The sequence below is a fragment of the Sorex fumeus genome, unplaced genomic scaffold, assembly GCF_029834395.1.
Source record: "Sorex fumeus unplaced genomic scaffold, SorFum_2.1 ptg000082l, whole genome shotgun sequence".
NCBI lineage: Eukaryota > Metazoa > Chordata > Mammalia > Eulipotyphla > Soricidae > Sorex > Sorex fumeus.
In genome coordinates, this window is record NW_026606139.1 from 2,886,596 (window position 1) to 2,905,432 (window position 18,837).

Genomic DNA, 18,837 nt, shown 5'->3' on the forward strand with positions numbered 1-18,837 from the left:
GCATCCTTCCGTGGCCCAGTACTGTGGGCGGAGGAAAAGCCCCTAGTGCAGCGTGGGCTCTGTTCCGCCTTCCACACTCGGCCTGGAAGCTACAGTCTTATATTTAAAAAACGTTTCTGAGTCCTGTCCCTTCTTTGTGTTTCTTGGGATCTGAGAAGATCCCTGCTGTTTTCTCTCTGGTTTTATGTGTCTGTACATTATGTGTTACAATAAAAAAATAAACAGTCTGTGGAGTGGTATATGGGAAGGACTCTGGTCTGAGGACACTGCACTGCTCCTAGGACGCTGTGTCCCTGCCTGTCGTCCTGACATGCTGCCGTCACCGATGCTGAGTCTCAGCAAGGAACAGGAGTGGAAGGCCAAGGAAGACAGCACTCAGCACACAGAATCTGTTCCACCTCTGGAGAACAGAGCCATCGCACAGTGGTTAAGGCACTTGCCTTGCAGGCTACCAACCCAGGTTCCATCCCTGGTACCCCGTATGCATCACCAGAAGTGACCCTGAGCAGGAATAAGTACTGCCAGATACGGCACCCAAAAAATCTGTTTCAGGCGTGTTTAAGATTTGGTGGGAATCACTGACAAGCATTTCAAGAGGTGGAGAAAGCACAGGGCTCAAGGACTGGTCCAGGCTCTGGAGGCAGCGGCTGCCAGTGGTGCTGGGGCGTCAGTCCCAGGTTGGTTCGAAGCTGCCGTCTGCAAGGCAAGGGCCTCACCTTCTGTACTATCACTCCAGGCCCAGAAGTGGTGATTTAGGGTCACACACATAAATGAACGTTGCTCTTTCTTCGCTGGTACACTACCCAAAGCCCAAACCCCTTTTCAGAGATTGGTGGTGGGAATGTACACTGGTGAAGGGACAGGTGTTGAAAAATTATATGACAAACCCATATACCCATGTAACTCTGTATCACTGTGATTCCATTTTTATTTTTTTTATTTTTATTTTTTTTTCTTTTTGGGTCCCACCCGGCGATGCTCAGGGGTTCCTCCTGGCTCATGCACTCAGGAATCACTCCTGACGGTGCTCGGGGGACCATATGGGATGCTGGGAATCGAACCTGTGTTGGCCGTGTTGGCTGCGTGCAAGGCAAGCGCCCTACCCGCTGTGCTATCGCTCCAGCCCCTGATTCAATTTTTAAGCATTAAAAAAATAAAATGATAAAAAAAAAAATTATTAGCTCTGGCCAGAAAGATAATACAAGTATTGGTCAAGGAAACTGGAAGGGAAGAAAGGAAATGGCTCTCAGTTCTGTGGACCCATGTCTGTCCCCCTCAAGTAGCTATCTCAGACTCACCCTATCTAATTTCCCAACTGCACGTAATATGCTTTACGGTGGCTTCTAGAGTACAATTAAGTTTGTCTTCTCCAGTAGGTTCATGGCATCAAGCACATCATTCATCACCAAGATTTTCCCGGGGAGGGGTGTAGGGGAGGAAAGGAGAGTGATAGTACAGTGAGCACCGTCAGGAGTGATTCCTGAGTGCAGAGCCAGGAGTAACCCCCTGAGCATCACCAGCTGTGATCCAAAAGGCCGATCACGATCATCCTATTGTTCGTCGATTGCCTCGAGCAGGCACCAGTAATGTCTCCTTCGTCCTAGCCCTGAGATTATAAAAAAAAGTGCCACATTCAAGGCTCTTTCAGGGTTAGGAGAATGAGACCCATCATTGTTACTGGTATTTGGCATATTGGGTACGCCATGGGGAGGCTACACTCGGTAGCCTGCCAGGTTGTCAAAGCAAGAATGAGATAAGATGTCACGCGGCCGCAAATGCGGCTGTGTGCTTCCGGGAGCTGGGTTTTATAGTCTCTGGGTCTTGGCCGTTGATGGGATTACACGGCTCCAGGGGGCCAGTTGGTGGATGTGACCCCTGGTTACTGGAACTTGGAGGATGCTCAGCCCCGATCCGAGCAGGCTTGGAGATCTCAGCCCCGGGCCCCGCATGCCTTTGTTCCTCTGCCGGTACCTTCATGCGTGTGGAGAGTGGTCTCAGCATGGTGGTGGCTGGTTCTGGAGGTCTTCGGCTGCCGGGGCTCTGCTCGGGGTGGGGAGGGAAACTGAACTCGCCCCCCTCCAATGGGCCCTGGCGAGGACAGCCAGGCGCAGGGGCAAACCCAAAAAAGGCCAAAACAAAAATTTTCCTGAAGGGTCCAGAGAGATAGTACAGAGGGCAAGGCACTTCCCTTTCACACAGCCAACCTGGACTCAAACCTCTGAGCACCGTTAGGAATAATTCCTGAGTGCAGAGCCATGGGTAAGCCCTGAGCATCGCTCAAAAAGAAACGTGCTTGTCGACGTTCTCCACTAACTGGTGCCTTCTCAACGTCCCGTGGTTTTCCAAAAAAGAAGCTTCACATCAATTCTTTCTCATTCCTCAGACGGAAATTTAATCTGACATATTTGAATCCACCTCTTCTCCCCTGCAGTGTCAGAAATTGAACTTAAGCCTCATACATGCCAGGCACTGCTCTGACCCATTTTTGCAGGGGGAGGGAGTACTATACCCAGCAGTGCTCGGCTTAACCCTGGCTCTGTGCGTTCAGGGATCACACCTGGCAAGGCTCAGTGGATCATAAGGAGGATTAGAATTGAGCCCAGGTCAGACGTGCGCAAGGCAAGCACACCACTCATTGTTCTAGCTCTCCAGTCCCCGCTCTAGCCCTTAAGGTGGACCCCACCATGTGTTATTTACTTGCAGGGAGAGGCTACTTTGGGCTCTGTGCTTACAGGTCACTCGTGGTGCTGGGGTGGGAGAAGGGGGTACATGTTTAGTCTTGGGGATCGCTGGAGCAAGCATAACCCCTATACTCTCCTGCACCCTCTCTGGCTTTCTTAGGGGGACAGCCACACCCAGCAGTGTTCAGGGCTTATACCTGACAGACTGGGAGGACCATATGGGGTGCTGGGAATCAAACCTGGGAAGGCAGCCCCCAAGGCAAGCATACTACCTGCTGGACTAGCCCATTCTCTAGCTTTTATATTTTTGTTTGGGGTCACACCTGGCGATGCTCAGTGTTTACTCCTGGCAAAGCTCCGGGGACCATACAGGATACCAGGGAGCAAACATTCTACCTCTGCACTGTTGCCTGGACCAATAATTCTGAAATAATGTTATATTCAGGATGGCGGCCCATACACACAGAGCTGCGTGCCACTCCCACCTACTTGAATGATCAAGATCTCAATGAAAATGTCTAGAATACTTCCAGCCCTAACTGCCCTAAGAGCACACCATTTCCCAAGGGAAAGAATATTCGAATTGGAACTCTCAGGGGAAGCGCTTTGCAAACGTGAGACCCTAGGGTTTGATGGCGGGCGCCGGCATTAGGGAGGTATAAATATCGGTTCAATTGATCAAGTAAGGGATTTAGGAATATCTGGCAGACCTCCCTCTTCCTTGGGGTTTAACCCCGTCCGAACACTATCCTCTTCCAAACTTCTAAATAGACCCCAGGTTCACTGCCTTTCACCTTTCTTCAACGCAACAGCACTACATCACATCTCTGCTTTTGTTTTTGGTTTTTGGGTCACACCCAGCGATGCTCAGGGGTTCCTCCTGGGTCTGCACTCATGAGTTACTCCTGGCGGTGCTTGGGGGAACCATATGGGATGCCGGGGATTGAACCTGGGTCAGCCGTGTGCAAGGCAAGTGCCCCACCCGCTCTTCTATCGCTCCAGCCCCAGTACAGCTTTTCTTGAACACTGTAGGGCCTCTGATGTGTGTGTGAGTGTGTGTGTGTGTGTGTGTGTGTGTGTTTGCACGCGCGCGCGCGCCTGCCACACCCGCGGCTCTCAGGGATCACTCCTGGAGGGACTCGGGAGGAGGATCATAGGGATCGAACCCGGGTCAGCTGCCAGCAGGGAAAACGCTCTAAAGGCTGTGCTATTCCTCGGGCCCTCGGAACGACTTCAGAAGCGACGATTTTCAAACCGCAGACGAGGGGGCTGGAGCGAGACCGCACAGCGGGCGGGGAGGGCGTCTGCCTCGCTCGTGGGTCACCCGGGTTCGATCCCCAGCATCCCACAGGGTCCCCCGCGAGCACCGCCAGGAGGAGCCTCTGTGCATCGCTGGGTGTGACCCGAAAAAAAGAAAAAAACGGGGCTGGAGCGATAGCACAGCGGGTAGGGCGTTTGCCTTGACCGCGGCCGACCCGGGTTCGATTCCCAGCATCCCATAGGGTCCCTTGAGCACCGCCAGGAGCGATTCCTGAGTGCATGAGCCAGGAGGAACCTGAGTGCACGACCCAGGTTCGATTCCCAGCATCCCATATGGGCCCCCGAGCACTGCCAGGGTTAATTCCTGAGTGCAGAGCCAGGAGGAACCCCTTGAGCATTGCCAGGTGTGACCCAAAAAGCAAAAAAAAAAAAAAAAAACCCACGCAGACGCACCCAGCGACCCACGGAGGCCGTGGAGCTGCAGAAGGGCCGGGCGCCCCGCCCCTCGAGTGGCGCCTTCCCGCCGCCGGGCGGAGAGCCGGCGCGGAGGCTGCTACGTCACGCGCGCCGCGCCGCGCTCCCGGCCTCCGCTCGCGGCGCCCGGAAGTGACGCCAGGGGGCGGGGCTGCCCGTTACAAACCGGCCCGTGAGCCTTTGCGGGCCTCTTTCCAGCCAGCGCCTCGCGATGGGTGAGCGCCGCGCTCCTCTGGGTCCCTGCCGAGGGGGGGCGGTTGCGGTCAATCCGCGGCCATCCTGCCCCGCAGCCGCGTTCGGGAAGCGGGCGCCTCTCCTCCCGGCGCCCCGCTAGCGTGGGCAGGGTGGACATCGGGCTCGGGCCGCCGAGCTCCGCCGCGCAAGGGCGCTCGGGGGGCCCCGGGGCGCCGCGGTGCCAACATGGCCGCCTCGGGGAGGGCGCGGGCGGGCGGGCCGGGCCGCACGTGCATGATGACACCTTGGAACTGCTGTGACTCCCCGACTTGGCCGTGGGGGAGCTAACCTTGGAGAGCTGAGCGTGCGGTCCGCGAGGGCCAGCGCCTGCGACCCCCCGACTCGGGCGCCCCCCCACCCCCACCCCCACCCCCACCCCGCGCTGCCCCGGGTCCTTCACTTCCGCCCCGCGATTCCTCCCCGCAGGCATCTCGCGGGACAACTGGCACAAGCGCCGCAAAACCGGGGGCAAGAGGAAGCCCTACCACAAGAAGCGGAAGTATGAGCTGGGGCGCCCGGCTGCCAACACCAAGGTGGGTCCCCTGCCTCCTGCCGCCCCCACCCCTGGACGTCCACTCCCTCCCTCGGGCGCTGTCCCCATTTTGCTGCCCGTGTGCGGCGGCGCGCGGCATCCTGGTGCGTGTCGGATGAATGGGGTCGTGCAGAGACTCGGCTCGGATGCTCGGGCTTCTTGTCTCTGGCTTCTTGCACCAGACTCTTGGGTTGTTTTTTTTTTTCCTTGCAAGGCAACAAGAGTGATGAGAACGCAACCTTAGGCGTGGTCGTGGCCGTCTTGGTCACCTTTTTGCCACTTGCCAGTGCTAGGACTTGTCATAGTTACACTGACTGTTGCCTCTGCCCGGCCTGCCCCCCCCCCCCCCCATGCCCCTCTTGTCCGTGCTCATCTCGATTGACCTACTTGGTTCTGCTGCTCTTTCTTTGCTGTGCAGATCGGCCCCCGCCGCATCCACACCGTTCGAGTTCGGGGAGGCAACAAGAAGTACCGGGCCTTGAGGCTGGACGTGGGGAACTTCTCCTGGGGCTCAGAGTGTGAGTGGGACCCTGGCGGAGGAATGGCGGGGAGGTCGCGGACCACTAGGCACTAAACTGGGTTGTTCTAGGTTTGGGAAAGGACCTTTAACAGGAAGTCCAGGATCTCAGCCAAGACCACCTTGTTGAGAGACGTTGTTGAGGTTGCTGGGAACCCAGAGGTCTCCCTTCTCCCCAGAAAGGGATTGGGCTTGAGTCTGGGGGTGGCCTGCAGTGGTGTCCCTCTCCTGAGAATTCGGTTTACGTGAGAGATGAGCTTTAAGGCTCGGGAGAGGTAGATCGTAGGAGCACACAACCTGTGAGCCTGGGGCTTGATAGTGAATTTCTCCTGCGATCAGGTTGTACTCGCAAAACGAGGATCATTGATGTTGTCTACAATGCATCCAACAATGAGCTGGTCCGCACCAAGACCCTGGTGAAGAACTGCATCGTGCTGATTGATAGCACGCCGTACCGGCAGTGGTATGAGTCCCACTATGCGCTGCCCCTTGGTCGCAAGAAGGGAGCCAAGTTGGTGAGTATTTGGGGAGCCAGCTCCCCTAGGGTGCGGGGGGCCAGGCTGGCGGCCTTCTTGTGATGATAACTCTGTCCAGTTCTGCTACTGAAGTGGAAGTGATGAAGCCCATAGATCTGAGGAAGGCTGGGCTGGGCTGGGCCCATGTAAAGACAGCAGTTGACTGTTCCTTCCCGGTAACGGGTTTTGGGGTAGAGGGGCCTTATCTGACCCATCTGTCCCTTTATTCAGACCCCCGAAGAGGAGGAAATTTTAAACAAAAAGCGGTCGAAGAAAATTCAGAAGAAATACGAAGAGAGGAAAAAGAACGCCAAAATCAGCAGTCTCCTGGAGGAGCAGTTCCAGCAGGGCAAGCTTCTTGGTGAGAGGGCTGCAGGGGCTAACAGTGTTGCGTTCTCCCTTGCTCATGTGGTGGGGGGGTGACCGTATCTGGTAGTGATATTTGGCCCAGCTTAAGATTCAACACTAGGACCCAGTAAAACAGCAGGAATTGAGCTCAACTGTTGTGGTTGGGGGGGCACCCCATCAGTGATAAGTCGATAAGATTGGGCCTCTTGCCATCTTTGCATGTGCTCATCTTGTTGAACTATCAATTTTGTGGGGCCTTCTCTGCTCCGCTATCTCGCCAGTGTTGGCTGCTTGGAAGGGAAGTGCTTGATGCAATCACTTAACTGTCTTTGGCTCCTTGAATATACCACCACACCTCCCTTCCCCCCCAACCACCCCTTTTGAGGTGGGGAGTTGAACTTGGGTGCTTGGGGGTTAATTCTGGCTCTGCCTGTTCAGGGGCCTAACCTAGGTTGGCTACATGCAAGGCAATCACTGCCTGTTTTATTATCTCCGTCTGTTTTTTGTTTCGGGGCCACACCCGGACTGGCTTTTACATCAGGGATTGAGCCTGGGTCTGCTGGTGTAAAGCAGATGCCATACCCTGTTTACCATCCTTCTGGCTCTGCATCTATTTATGGGAGAGCACAGCCTGCAAGGCTCAAAAGTCAATACTAAGGAATTGCTCCTGGCACTGCTTGTGGCAGTGAGCGAAAGAGGTGGGGATTTCTGTGAATTGGACCATATTCAGCCATGTGCAAGGCCACCACTTAAACTAGCTGTACTTCCATTAAACCTAAGGGCCAGCACCGGCCTGAACACTAGGACTGAGGGAGAAGTGGAAGGTTAGGGTTACCTATTTATTAATGGAGGAGATACTTTGCAGGCCTTTGTAGGCCTGAATTTTCATGAACGTGAAGTTTCCCTAGGCCGAGGGGACTGTCTCAGTGATGAAAACTTTGTCCAGTTCTGCTACTGACTTGAAAGTGATGATAAAGTGTATCTGAGGAGACAGCCGCTGCTTGCCTGCAAGTTGTCTGCAATGACACAAGTGCATCACTTTGCTCAGGACTGCCTGTTCTCTTACAGCATGCATCGCTTCAAGGCCAGGCCAGTGTGGCCGAGCAGATGGCTATGTGCTAGAGGGCAAGGAGCTGGAGTTCTATCTGAGGAAGATCAAGGCCCGAAAAGGCAAATAAGCCTTCTGCTCGTGTAATAAAGCTGTTTATTGTTCTACATCCTGTGATGATAGTGGGGTTTTGTTTGTTTTGGGGGGTTTTATTGCTTTTTGGGTCACACCCGGCGATGCTCAGGGGTTACTCCTGGCTCTGCACTCTGGAATTACTCCAGGCGGTGCTCAGGGGACCATATGGGGTGCTGGGAATCAACCTGGTTGGCCACCTGCAAGGCAAACGCCTTACCCACTGTGCTATCTCTCCAGCCCCGATGATAGTGTTTAAATGTTTTTCTTCTCTGGTTCCCTCATGCTAAATAAATAAGATGGTTACTTACTAGTCATTTTCTCTAACTTCACAGTATAGAATAGCCCAGTTCTCCTTTCTCTAGGCAAGACCTTGTTATGTACACTGCCTCTGTCATAGGGAGGACAGGGCTCATTCCAAAATTCTTGAGGGGCAGAGGGCATACCTTGTGCTCAGGGCTTGCTCTTGGCCTCTGCTCAGAGATTGGACCAGGATTAGCTGCATGCAAGGCAAGGGCCCTCCAAGTCATGCTTTAACTGCTAGTCACTTTTTTTTAAAAAGATCTTTTAAAGGAACCCAAGAGATAGTACAGGGGTTATTTAAGGCACTTGAATGCAACCCGCCCCCAGCTTTTCATGTGACTTGTTTTTTTGGACCACACCTGCCAGTGCTCTGGGGTAACGCCTGGCTCTGCACTCATGAATGACCCCTGGTGAGCTCAGGGAACCATTGAGGTTACTAGGGATCAAATCTGGGTCAGCCAAATGCAAGGCAAGCACCTTACCCACTCGACTATCTCCAGCCTCCCTACCCCTCTATGGCCTGAGCACTGCCAGGTATGGCCCAAAAGAACTGACATGATCCCTCTTAGTGGTGGCTCCTGTCCTGATACAGCTTAGGTAGGGAATGTCACTGTCCTGTTGCTCATTGATGAGCGTGAGCGTGCCCCCTAACGTCTCCATTGGAGCCTTTGTTGTTACTGTGTTTGGCATATCGAATACATCATGGGGAGCTTGCCAGGCTCTGCGAGATACTCTCCATAGCTTGCTGGGCTCTCCAAGAGGGGCAGAGGAATCGAACTCGGGTTGACCGTGTTGGCTGCATGCAAGGCAAACACCCTACCGCTGTGCTATGGCTCTAGCCCAGGTAGGGAATGTAATGAGAGTTAAATCTAGGCCTCCCATGTGCAGAGTATAAGCTTTATTCATTTCTGATTTCATGGTGAGTGATCATCTGCAGGAATTGATTTGTCAGCCTTACTAGTTTATGCTTAGGGATTGTATCTGCCTGGGTTTGAGGGACTACGGGTATGCAGAACTGAAGCCCACAATTAGACTGCATGCAAGGCCTTAGTTTTGTGCTATATTTTTTATTTGACTTTTTGGCTGGTGATGATCTGGGGTTGCTCTTCACTCAGTACTCAGGAACTGCTCGTGATGGTCAGGCAACTGTATGGGATACTGGGGATCCATGGGTTTGACCATATGAAAGGCTACCCACTACTCTGACCCCGGGCCCTTGCTTTTTAGTTTTTAAGATACATTAACAGTTCGGGGCTGGAGTGATAGCATAGCGGGTAGGGCGTTTGCCTTGCACGCGGCGGACCCGGGTTCAATTCCCAGCATCCCATATGGTCCCCTGAGTACTGCCAGAAGTGATTCCTGATGCAGAGCCAGGAGTAACCCCTGAGCCACATACACACAGAAGGCCTGTACTCCAGATTCTGAGCCATCTCTTAAGCCCCATCAACAGGATTTGGGGGTTTTGGATGGGGTACACCTGATGATTTTTTAGGGTTTATTTCTGGCAGTTCTCAGAGGACCATATGGGATGCACAAGGATCATTGGGTTAGCCACAAGCAAGGCAAATTCCCTAGCTGTCGTACTGTGCTGTACTGCTCCAGTCCCACCATCAAAAGATTTTTTAAATAACTCACTGTGGTATTTTTTTCCAGTTTTTACTCCTATCCCATAGTTGGCCATAAACGATTATTTTATGCTCCTTTTTATGATGCCATCAGAGTGACTAGGGTATTGGTTATTTCCATTATCAGTGATCGCCAGTGTAGCATACATAGCGCTGTAGCACTGTCCTCAAGCGGGCACCAGTAATGTCTCCATTGTGAGACTTGTTACTGTTCTTGGCATATCGAATACGCCACGAGGAGCTTGACAGGCTCTGCCGTGCAGGCAGGATACTCTCGGTAGCTTGCCGGGCTCTCCAAGAGGGGCAGAGGAATCGAACCCGAGTAGGCCGCGTTCAAGGCAAACGCCCTACCTGCTGTGCTATCACTCCAGCCAATGTATGATATAGCCAATGTGTCATACAAATCAATACTAAATTAGTTGGTTTCCGAGTAAGAATATTTATAAAAGTGAAAAGTACAAATAACTCCTTTCGATGGGGTTGGGGGGGGTGTTCTTTTTGGCTACATTGAGCAGTGCTCAGGGGCACGGACTACTTCCTGACTTCTCAAGTCACTCCTAGTGGTACTTCGGACAAGATACAGGGATCAAACCTGGGCCTTGGACGGGAGGGAGTAGTGTTGTTCAAGCTGTGTCTTCGCCTTGCACACAGCTGACCCAGGTTCGGTCTCCAGACTCCGTTGGTCTCCCCCTTGTCCCTCCGGGGTGATCCCTGATTACTGCTGGAAGTGGCCCAAAACCCAGATCAGGGTATCCCACGTGCAAAGCAAATCCTGAACTTACGCCATCTCTGGCCCACACAAGTACTGTCCAAGAAATGCAAATTATAATGGGTCATCCCCTTGGCTAAAATGCAGATTTTGTGACTGAACTAAGTTGGGAAAGGTGAATTAGGAAATTAGTCCCTGTTTTGAGTACAGAATCTTATGGACAAGAGCACTTGGCGTGTGTGAGGCTGGTTTAACCTTACAGCACCGCACATCTTGCCAACCCTCTAACCCCTTTAAAATCTTCTACTCGGGGCTGGAGCAATAGCACAGCGGGTAGGGCGTTTGCCTTGCAGAAGACCTAGGTTCGATTCCCAGCATCCCATAGGGTCCCCCGAGCACCGCCAGGAGTAATTCCTGAGTGCATGAACCAGGAGTAACTTCTGTGCATGGCCGGGTGTGACCCAAAAAGTAAAAAAATAAAAATATACTGATTGGAGTAACGTCTCCATTGGAGACTTTGTTGTTACTGTGTTTGGCATATCGAATACGTCACGGGGAGCTTGCCAGGCTCTGGCGTGGGGGCGAGATACTCTTGGTAGCTTGCCGGGCTGTCCGAGAGGGGCGGAGGAATCGAACTCGGGTCGGCCTTGTTGGCTGCGTGCAAGGCAAACGCCCTACCGCTGTGCTATCGCTCCAGCCCCCATTGGAGTAAATTGACCTCTGCCTTATCTAGGCATTATCTACCATGTGCCTTTACTATTTTTTGTTTTGGGGCCAGCAATGCTACTTTAGGCTACTCATGGTGGGCTAGAGGGAGCCATATGGGATGCCAGGGGTCAACCCAGGTGTGACTCATGCAAGGCAAACACCCTACCTGCTGTACTGTTGCTCCTTTTCTTTCTGGTTTGAACTCTACAAGGCACCGATCTTCATTCTTCCCTGGCCTTCACCTCTAATCCATCAATAATAAACATGTTTATTTGGTTTTTCTTGTTTTAGTAAGGTGAGGAAATTTTTTTTCAGTGCAGGGAATTACTACAAAACCTCGTACATGAAAAGCTAGTGCTTTACCACTGAACAGCATTATCTTAGCTCAATTTAGAGTCGATTGATCTCCACTATCTGCCATGGACCACTATCTTCCCCAGAGCACTCACCAAAAACCCTCTAACGCCTTCAGAATGAATGGCTGTCCTGTTCTAGATTGTCTCCAATCCAGGCATAGAAAAATGTTCCGCATTCTACGGTCACCCAGTAAGAAAGGCAAAGCCAGCATTGAAACCATTTTAGTCACTAAGGCAAGAGTTTGCCCTCAACCGCTACTCAAGTGCGGCCCTGAAGTTCTGAATTTTGTTACCCTCGGGCTTTTTGATTGGGTTTTGGTTTTTGTTTATTTATTTATTTGGCTTTTTGGGTCATTCCTGGTGATGCTCAGGGTCTGCACTCCTGGCTCTGCACTCAGAAATGACACCTGGTGGTGCTCAGGGGACTATATGGGATGCCAGGGATCAAACCCGGGTCAGTTATATGCAAGACAAACACCCTATCCCCTGTACTATAGTTTCAGCCCCACCCTCAGTCTTTAAAGATTAGTTTCGGCATTCAGTTAGGCCTCAAGCCCCCCTTAGCAACGACCCCAATCTAACAGTCCCGGCTACTTTTTCCTTCAACGCTGCAGGCCCTCAAGTGGTTTTCAGCCAATTTGCACCTGCACAGCATTTGAAAACCATTGCCTTTAACGCCTTCATTCCCTCGTCAGCAGGAGCGGGAAAAGGCTTGGAATTTAATTTTAGGAAGACTGGGTCTTTTGACCCCACCTGACCTTAATTTAGGAGATGTTTATCGTTCTGCTCAGAAGCGACCCCTAGCGGTCCACAAGGGAATCATGTAGGATATAAAGGACACCCCTTAATCCTGGTACTTTCCAGCCCAGGTATTAGCCTTCCAAAACCAACCAGAGGGGTCTACGCTGGGGTCGGTCATTACCTTCCACATCTAACTTGCACGTTGACCTTTAGGGCAGACTCCCAAACCATCCTCCCATTGTACAGCAGCATGTCAATTCAACTTGAAAATGTTTTAAATAGGCTTGCTCTTCAATCCGATGTTCTCCCTCGAACACATATCTTGCTTGTTTCTATGGATGTTTGCTAGATTTTTCCACTCTGGAGAAGCCAGTTTTCTATCTTAAATATATCTTAAAGCCAGTTTTCTATCTTAAATACGTCTTAAATACATCTCCATATCTTCCTCTCCCTTCACAGCTTTCTAAATAAGTCTCACTAAAAAGTACCTTGCTTCACTCAATTTTTTTAACACTTCTCACTGGTGGGGTTGCACCTGGCGGTGCTGGGGGAGGGGGTTATTGTTGGTGGTCCTGGAGGAAGAAAACAGTCCCGGGGACCAAACACTCTGGGTCCTGTGCATGTAAAACACTCTAGTACCACAATGACCTCTTAGTATCTGTATTGCAAATCATGATGCCCAAAATTTGAGCGAGTAAGAGAGATTGTACCTGCCACAGAGGCAGGGCGTGGGGTAGGGTGGAACACTGGGAACAATGGTGGTGGGAAATGTACACTGGTGGAGGGATAGGTGCTCGGAGCATAGTTTGAAACACAATCATGCAACTTTGTAACTGCATCTCACAGTGATCCGATAAAACGTCTTTAAAAAAAAACAAAAAGCACCCCAGTCCTTTGAGCTCTCCAGGTCTTAATTCAACTTTAAACAACGCAAGTGTACTGCAGATGAATATACTCTCATCACCACCAAACTGAGCAGTCGGGACACAGTGCAAGGCCTCAGCACACAATACTCCCTCTTCATAAGGTCATCCTGCAAGCATTGCTCTGTGGATGACTCAGTGGTACCCTGACCAACAGCAGCCCTGGGGAACTTGCCACGAATGCAAAATCTTGGGCTCCCGCCCCGCCCAAATCAAAAAAAATCGGAGACCCTGGGAAATAAAGAGTGCTGGCACTGATTTTACGCTGCCCTCGACTGAGTCCAAGCCGGGGAGCTGGTGCAGCACCGGGAGCCCGGAGCAGCAGAGCAGAGCCCAAAGCAGTGTCCGCCGGCCGGGGCCCTAAAGCGTCCGCTCCGGGGCAGCCCCAGCCGGGTGGTCACCGCCCCAGCCCTGTTCCTCCCCGCTCAGGGCTCTCCCCGGGCCGCCTCCTCGGACTCCGCCGACTCCTCTTCGATGCGGTCAGCGGCGGCCTCGGGGTCGGCGGCCTCATCGATGCGGATGCGCGGCACGTGGGGCGTCCGCGGGGCCCCGCGCGCGCGGCCGAAGTTGCGGAGACTGACCGCGGGGGAGGGCGCGACGGCGCCCAGGAAGCGGCCGAGCAGCGGGGTCTGGGCCGCGCGGGCAGGGCCCGGGGACGGCGCCTCCACCTGCAGGCTCTGCTCTGGGTCGTCGCTCATGCTGCGGGGAGGCGGGTGGGCTGGGTCAGGGCCGCCACCCCCGCGACGACCCCCGCGATGACCGCGCGCGGGGCGCCCCCGGGACCCGCCGCTCACCGCAGGTTGAAGGTGGAGCCCAAGAAGGAAGGACGCAGGGACTCCGCCACCGTGGCCACCGTGTAGGGCGGCACCGCTGCGCCCTCGTCCCAGTACTGGTCCTTCTCGGCAGGAGGCAGGTTCTGATACATGTCGTCCACGGAGAGCAGGGACACCTGGGCCGGGGAGACGGTCACCACCGTCCTCTCCAGACCCGGGTTTGATTTTATTTATTTAATTTTTGCCTTTTGGGTCACACCCGGTGATGCTCAGGGGTCACTCCTGGCTCTTGCACTCAGGAATCACTCCTGGCGGTGCTCGGGGGACCATATGGGATGCTGGGAACCGAACCCGGGTCGGCCGCGTGCAAGGCAAACGCCCTACCCGCTGTGCTATTGCTCCAGCCCCCTCCAGCCCCGGGTTTGAGAGCCAATGGGGAGCACCTCAGACCCCCCCGCTCACCTGCAGGTTTCGGTCAATGAGCTGGTTTGTCTCAAAGTCATCATCATCCTCACCGAAAGGGTTGATGATCTGTTCCGCTACCTGCGGGTTGTCAGACAGTTTGCTGAGCTCCCAGCTCCAATCCCTCTCTGTGCCCAGCGTCAAGGTGACATGCCCATCTGCAGTGCCCACCTTGAGCCAGCCAGCGTAGAAGAAAAACTGCAGCAGGGTGGTGAGTGGCACATACATGTCCAGGTCCCCCAGCTGGGACGCAGGATCCTGGCCCGGAAGAAGCTCCTTGGCTTTGGCAGCCCCTGCTTCTGGCTCCACAAACTGGCGGCCCACCAGGGACAGGGCGAAGAAGGAATACACGGCTATGGTCACCACCTGGAGCAGGGGACGCTGAGCTGAGTGGGACAGGAGAGGGGGTGTCTCCTCTTCTGATAGACAGTAGGGGTCTTGCTAGTCATGAAAATATGCAGCCTGGGATGCTGGCCCAGAGGGGAGGGATCCAAGAACCTCACTGGATGGAACCAGCCGGGCAGGCCCCACCTCTAACCCACAAGCTGACAGACATGCAGGGGACAGGAATGGGAGACGGGGTGCATACTTGGGTGTAGACGAGGGGGATGCTGATCCAGTCATAGTGGAACAGCATGCTGCACTTGGCCCGGTACTTGTTCAGCTCCTGGGGGGCAAAGGAGGAAATCGATGGAGGTGAGGAAGGAAGAACGGGGAGCCAACAAGGGGCATGGGCACATTTCTTTTCCCAGTGTCTGTTTCCTGCTCTGTGGGGGAGAACGATAACAGAAAATGGCTCGAGGTAGCAGCTGTGTTGGGGGCAGAGCGAAAGTACAGCGGGCAAGGCGTTTGCCTTGCATGCAGCTGACCAAGGTTCAATCCTTGGCATCCCATATGGTCCCCCAAGCACCGTCAGGAGCAATTCCTGAGTTCAGAGCCAGGAGTAACCTTAAGCATCACTGGCGTGACCCACAAAGCATAAAACAGTAGTTCACGATCACGATCACGACCATCCTGTTATTCGTTGGTTGCCTCGAGCAGGCCCCAGTAACGTCTCCTGAGTCCTAGCCCTGAGATTTTTTTAAAAAGTGCCACATTCAAGGCTCTTTCAGAGTTAGGAGAATGAGACCCATCCATCATTGTTACTGGTATTTGGCATATTGGGCATGCCACGGGGAGTTTGCCAGACTCTGCCGTATGGGCATGTTACATTCGGTAGCTTGCCAGTTTGTCCAAAGTAGGAATGAGATAATAATAGTAATAAATCTTATTATCTCATTCCTAAAACAGTAGTTAATTTAAAAAAATTTTAAAGGCAGCTTGTTGGAACAGAGTGATAATACATCAGAGAGCGCTTTTGCCTTACACATGGGTGACCTGGATTAGATTCCCCAGTCACCCCAGATGGTCCCCTTACCCACCAGGAGTAATCCCTGAGTGCAGAGCAGGAATAACCCCTGAGCACCACCAGGTGTGACACAAAACAACCCAAGAAGGTAGCTGTTGATGAGGCAAGGCAGGTATGGTATTTCCAACCGGGTCTCTACAGAGCACCTTATGTGTGCTGGGTTCACAAATGATGGTCCCAGTGGGCAAAGCAAGGGAGACGGGGGCAGACAGGCCTGATCCTGAGTCCACTCACTTCCAGGAGCAGATTGAGCGCAATATCATCCCGGATGCGCCCGTCCCGCCTGGCCTGGGCCGCCAGGTTAGTGAACCAGACACAGGGCACCCAGTACTTATTGAAGTCCGAGTTCAGGCTCTCAAACTTTTTCCTCTCCTCCTGGGACATGAAACCTGTGGGGAGGAGAGGGAGCGCCACTCGCAGCCCTGTGACCCGAGAGCGCCTCCTGGGGGCCAGACCGGGAAGCCCGCCTCTCTGGTACCCACCTCGGGGTGGGGTGGGGGGGTAGCACCTCACCCAGTGGCCCCGCCCCGCCCCCCAGCGCACCTGCGTCCACCACGTGCTCCATGGTGGGGAAGCGCTTGAGCACGCGGGTGCTGACCGAGCGCAGCACCAGCACCGAGGCCAGGTTGGCGTAGCGGATGAGGGTGCGGCGCAGGAGGCGGCCGCGCTGGTCCACCCCGTGCACGCTGGCCGAGATGACGCACATCAGCTGGTCCGGAAGCGGGATGCTTGTGTACTGGGCCCACCAGCGGTTCACCACCAGCGTCACGTAGAACCCTGATCGCCCCCGAGGGATGCAGAAGAAGGGGAAACGGGGGAGCTCGGAATCTGCTTGGCCTGGTTCTCCCCACCCCACCTCCCGGCAAAGCGCCCGGGCTGAGTCCAGCCAGGGTCCACTGGGCAGGCAGTGACAGCTTCTTCCAGCCGCCCAATGCCGGGCCAGGGCAAGAGAAAGGAGAAGTGGAGAAAGGGTGATGGCTCAAGGCCTGGTAATGGTTAACTCTGGGGCTGGGATGGGGCGATGGCATCTCTCCAACTCCCTAGTGACAAGTGTCTGGTCCCTGTTTCGAGTGGAGGTCCAGCTTTCTAGAAATCTTGGGCCCAGGCGGGTGGGCCTGGGCCTGGTCACCTCCAGCCTGTGCTTCTGGGTCAGTGCCCCTACCCCCCCACCCCACGCCCCACCCCCGCCTCGGGATCTCCCACCTCATCCAGAGGTCAGGGGGCTGGCCAGGAGAAAGCCTGGGAGAAGCAGAGGGGCCCCTCACCCAGCACGAAGGACAAGGGGATGAGGTCGGCAGAGCGGTTGCAGTACCGGGCCACTTGCGCGTACACTTGCCTCTGCTCCTGCGTCAGCAGCAGCCTGGGGAGGAAGGGCCAGGCCTGATGAGAGTGGGAAGGGCAGCCTGCACCCCCCCCCAAGCCCACCCCATCCCCAAAGCAGCCTCTCACCGGTAGGTGACGCTGAGCAGCGCATACAGGGCAATGAAGAGCAGGAACTCCTTGTAGAGGAGCTTGTAGATGCTTCCCCGCCACCGCAGGAGCAGCCCTGAGAAGCCCCCGAAGCGGGCCTCTGCCACTTTGAGGGTGTAGGAGACTGTCATGGCTCTGGGGGTCAGGAGCGAGAGGTCACCGAGCTGTCCCTCTCCTCCGACAAGCCTCCCCCTCCTCTGGCCTCATCGCTGAGATTAGTTCTTGGCCACCTTCCCGCCTCTCCCACCCCCACACATCAGCAGTGGCGAACCCAATTTGCCAAATACCAGTAACAATGATGGGTCTCATTCTCCTAGCCTTGAGAGAGCCTTGAATGTGGCACTTTTTAGAATCTCAGGACTAGGACGAAGGAGACGTTCCTGGTGCCTGCTCGAGGCACTCGACGAACAACAGGATGGTCGTGATCGTGAAGGTGGGAGGAAGCCACAGAATAGACACAGCGCACTCCCACCCTGCCAGAACTCAGTGGGTCAAGCCAAAAGGGTGCCCGGGAGCTGGGATCTAGGTCCTCTCTTGTGGGTCCTGGGGAGATGCCTTAAAGGGCTGGAGCATATGCTTTACATGAGGGAACCCCAGTATCACAGGGTCCCTCTAGCACTGCCAGGAGTGACACCTGAGCACTGCCCCTCCCTACCAAAGGGCCCCTTATGAATTCCCTTAAATGCCTCTTCATGTAGGGCTGAAAGAGAAGATTTCATGGGAGAGCTGAGGACAGGAGCGCCAGCTCAAACTAATACCTCCAGGGGCTAGAGTGGTAGGATGGAGCGCAGGGCATTTGCCTAACACAAAGCCAGCCTGGGTTCGATCCCCAGCATCCCATATGGTCCCCCAAGCACTGCCAGGAGTAATCCCTGAGCATCTCTGGGTGTGACCAGAAAGCCCAAACAAATAAACAAATAAAAAAGTCCCAGACCGGGGCTGGAGAGATAGCACAGCAGGTAGGGCATTTGCCTTGCATGCGCCAGACCCAGGTTCGATTCCCAGCATCCCATAGGGTCCCCTGAGCACCGCCAGGGGGTGACTCCTGAGTGCAGAGCCAGGAGTAACCCCAGTGAGTCGCTGGATGTGACCCAAAAAGAAAAAAAAAAAAGAAGTCCCAGACCCTCCAGTATCCTTGGGGTGATGGTTGAGGCCAAGAGCTGGTCTCCTGAGCCCAGGGCCTCCTCCTACCCTGCACCCCCGCACCTGCTTACCTGTTTTGGGCAGAAGCTTGTGCTAAAGAGAACTGGGCTCACCTTCCTCCACACACACTTAAGTACCTCCCGGGCCCATAAAGTCTGGCTGCACTGAGGCTGTCATTGATGGATTGAGCCTGTCATCCAGCTCAGCTCAGGCCTGGGAACTGGCTTGGTCTCCCTGACGCCTGCAGGGCTGGGCTGGCCTTTGAACAGCTGAAGTGCACCTGCACTGAGCCCACAGCTCACACAGATGACACTGTGACCTTGACGCCTGGCTGACAGGGATCAGTGTCCCACGCTCCCGCTGAGGAGGCAGGTGTGTGATGAATTGTGCCCGTAACACTGAGTGTAGAGCTCTGGCTGAGCGACAGGCGCTGTGACAGCGGCACCACCCAGGCATCTCCCCAGGGACCTTGTCC

General features: G+C 54.4%; 2 protein-coding genes and 4 non-coding genes across 6 annotated transcripts; 5 read left to right on the forward strand and 1 right to left on the reverse strand.

Annotated features, from left to right (window-relative positions):
• The first annotated feature begins 4,610 nt into the window (after positions 1 to 4,610).
• Positions 4,611 to 7,776, forward strand: RPS8 (ribosomal protein S8). The gene is made up of 6 exons (XM_056130949.1): positions 4,611 to 4,630; positions 5,076 to 5,182; positions 5,600 to 5,699; positions 6,038 to 6,213; positions 6,445 to 6,574; positions 7,630 to 7,776. Exons 1-6 carry the CDS (start codon positions 4,627 to 4,629, stop codon positions 7,737 to 7,739), a joined length of 627 nt encoding a protein of 208 aa, XP_055986924.1. The 5' UTR covers positions 4,611 to 4,626; the 3' UTR covers positions 7,740 to 7,776.
• Positions 4,879 to 4,958, forward strand: LOC130039119 (small nucleolar RNA SNORD55/SNORD39). Its single transcript, XR_008794834.1, has one exon. It is a non-coding gene; the product is annotated as a small nucleolar RNA SNORD55/SNORD39 (small nucleolar RNA).
• On the forward strand, positions 5,398 to 5,501 carry LOC130039123 (small nucleolar RNA SNORD46). The gene has a single exon (XR_008794837.1). It is a non-coding gene; the product is annotated as a small nucleolar RNA SNORD46 (small nucleolar RNA).
• LOC130039122 (small nucleolar RNA SNORD38) lies at positions 6,269 to 6,337 on the forward strand. Its single transcript, XR_008794836.1, has one exon. It is a non-coding gene; the product is annotated as a small nucleolar RNA SNORD38 (small nucleolar RNA).
• Positions 7,483 to 7,552, forward strand: LOC130039121 (small nucleolar RNA SNORD38). Its single transcript, XR_008794835.1, has one exon. It is a non-coding gene; the product is annotated as a small nucleolar RNA SNORD38 (small nucleolar RNA).
• Positions 7,777 to 13,531: 5,755 nt separating the features above from the next.
• On the reverse strand, positions 13,532 to 17,350 carry BEST4 (bestrophin 4). The gene is made up of 9 exons (XM_056130928.1): positions 17,199 to 17,350; positions 17,015 to 17,109; positions 16,293 to 16,526; positions 15,984 to 16,138; positions 14,931 to 15,008; positions 14,513 to 14,707; positions 14,342 to 14,422; positions 13,901 to 14,055; positions 13,532 to 13,805 (listed from the first exon to the last, which is right to left on the reverse strand). The coding sequence occupies exons 1-9, from the start codon at positions 17,348 to 17,350 to the stop codon at positions 13,532 to 13,534; spliced, it is 1,419 nt and encodes a 472-aa protein (XP_055986903.1).
• Between the last annotated feature and the right edge of the window lie 1,487 nt (positions 17,351 to 18,837).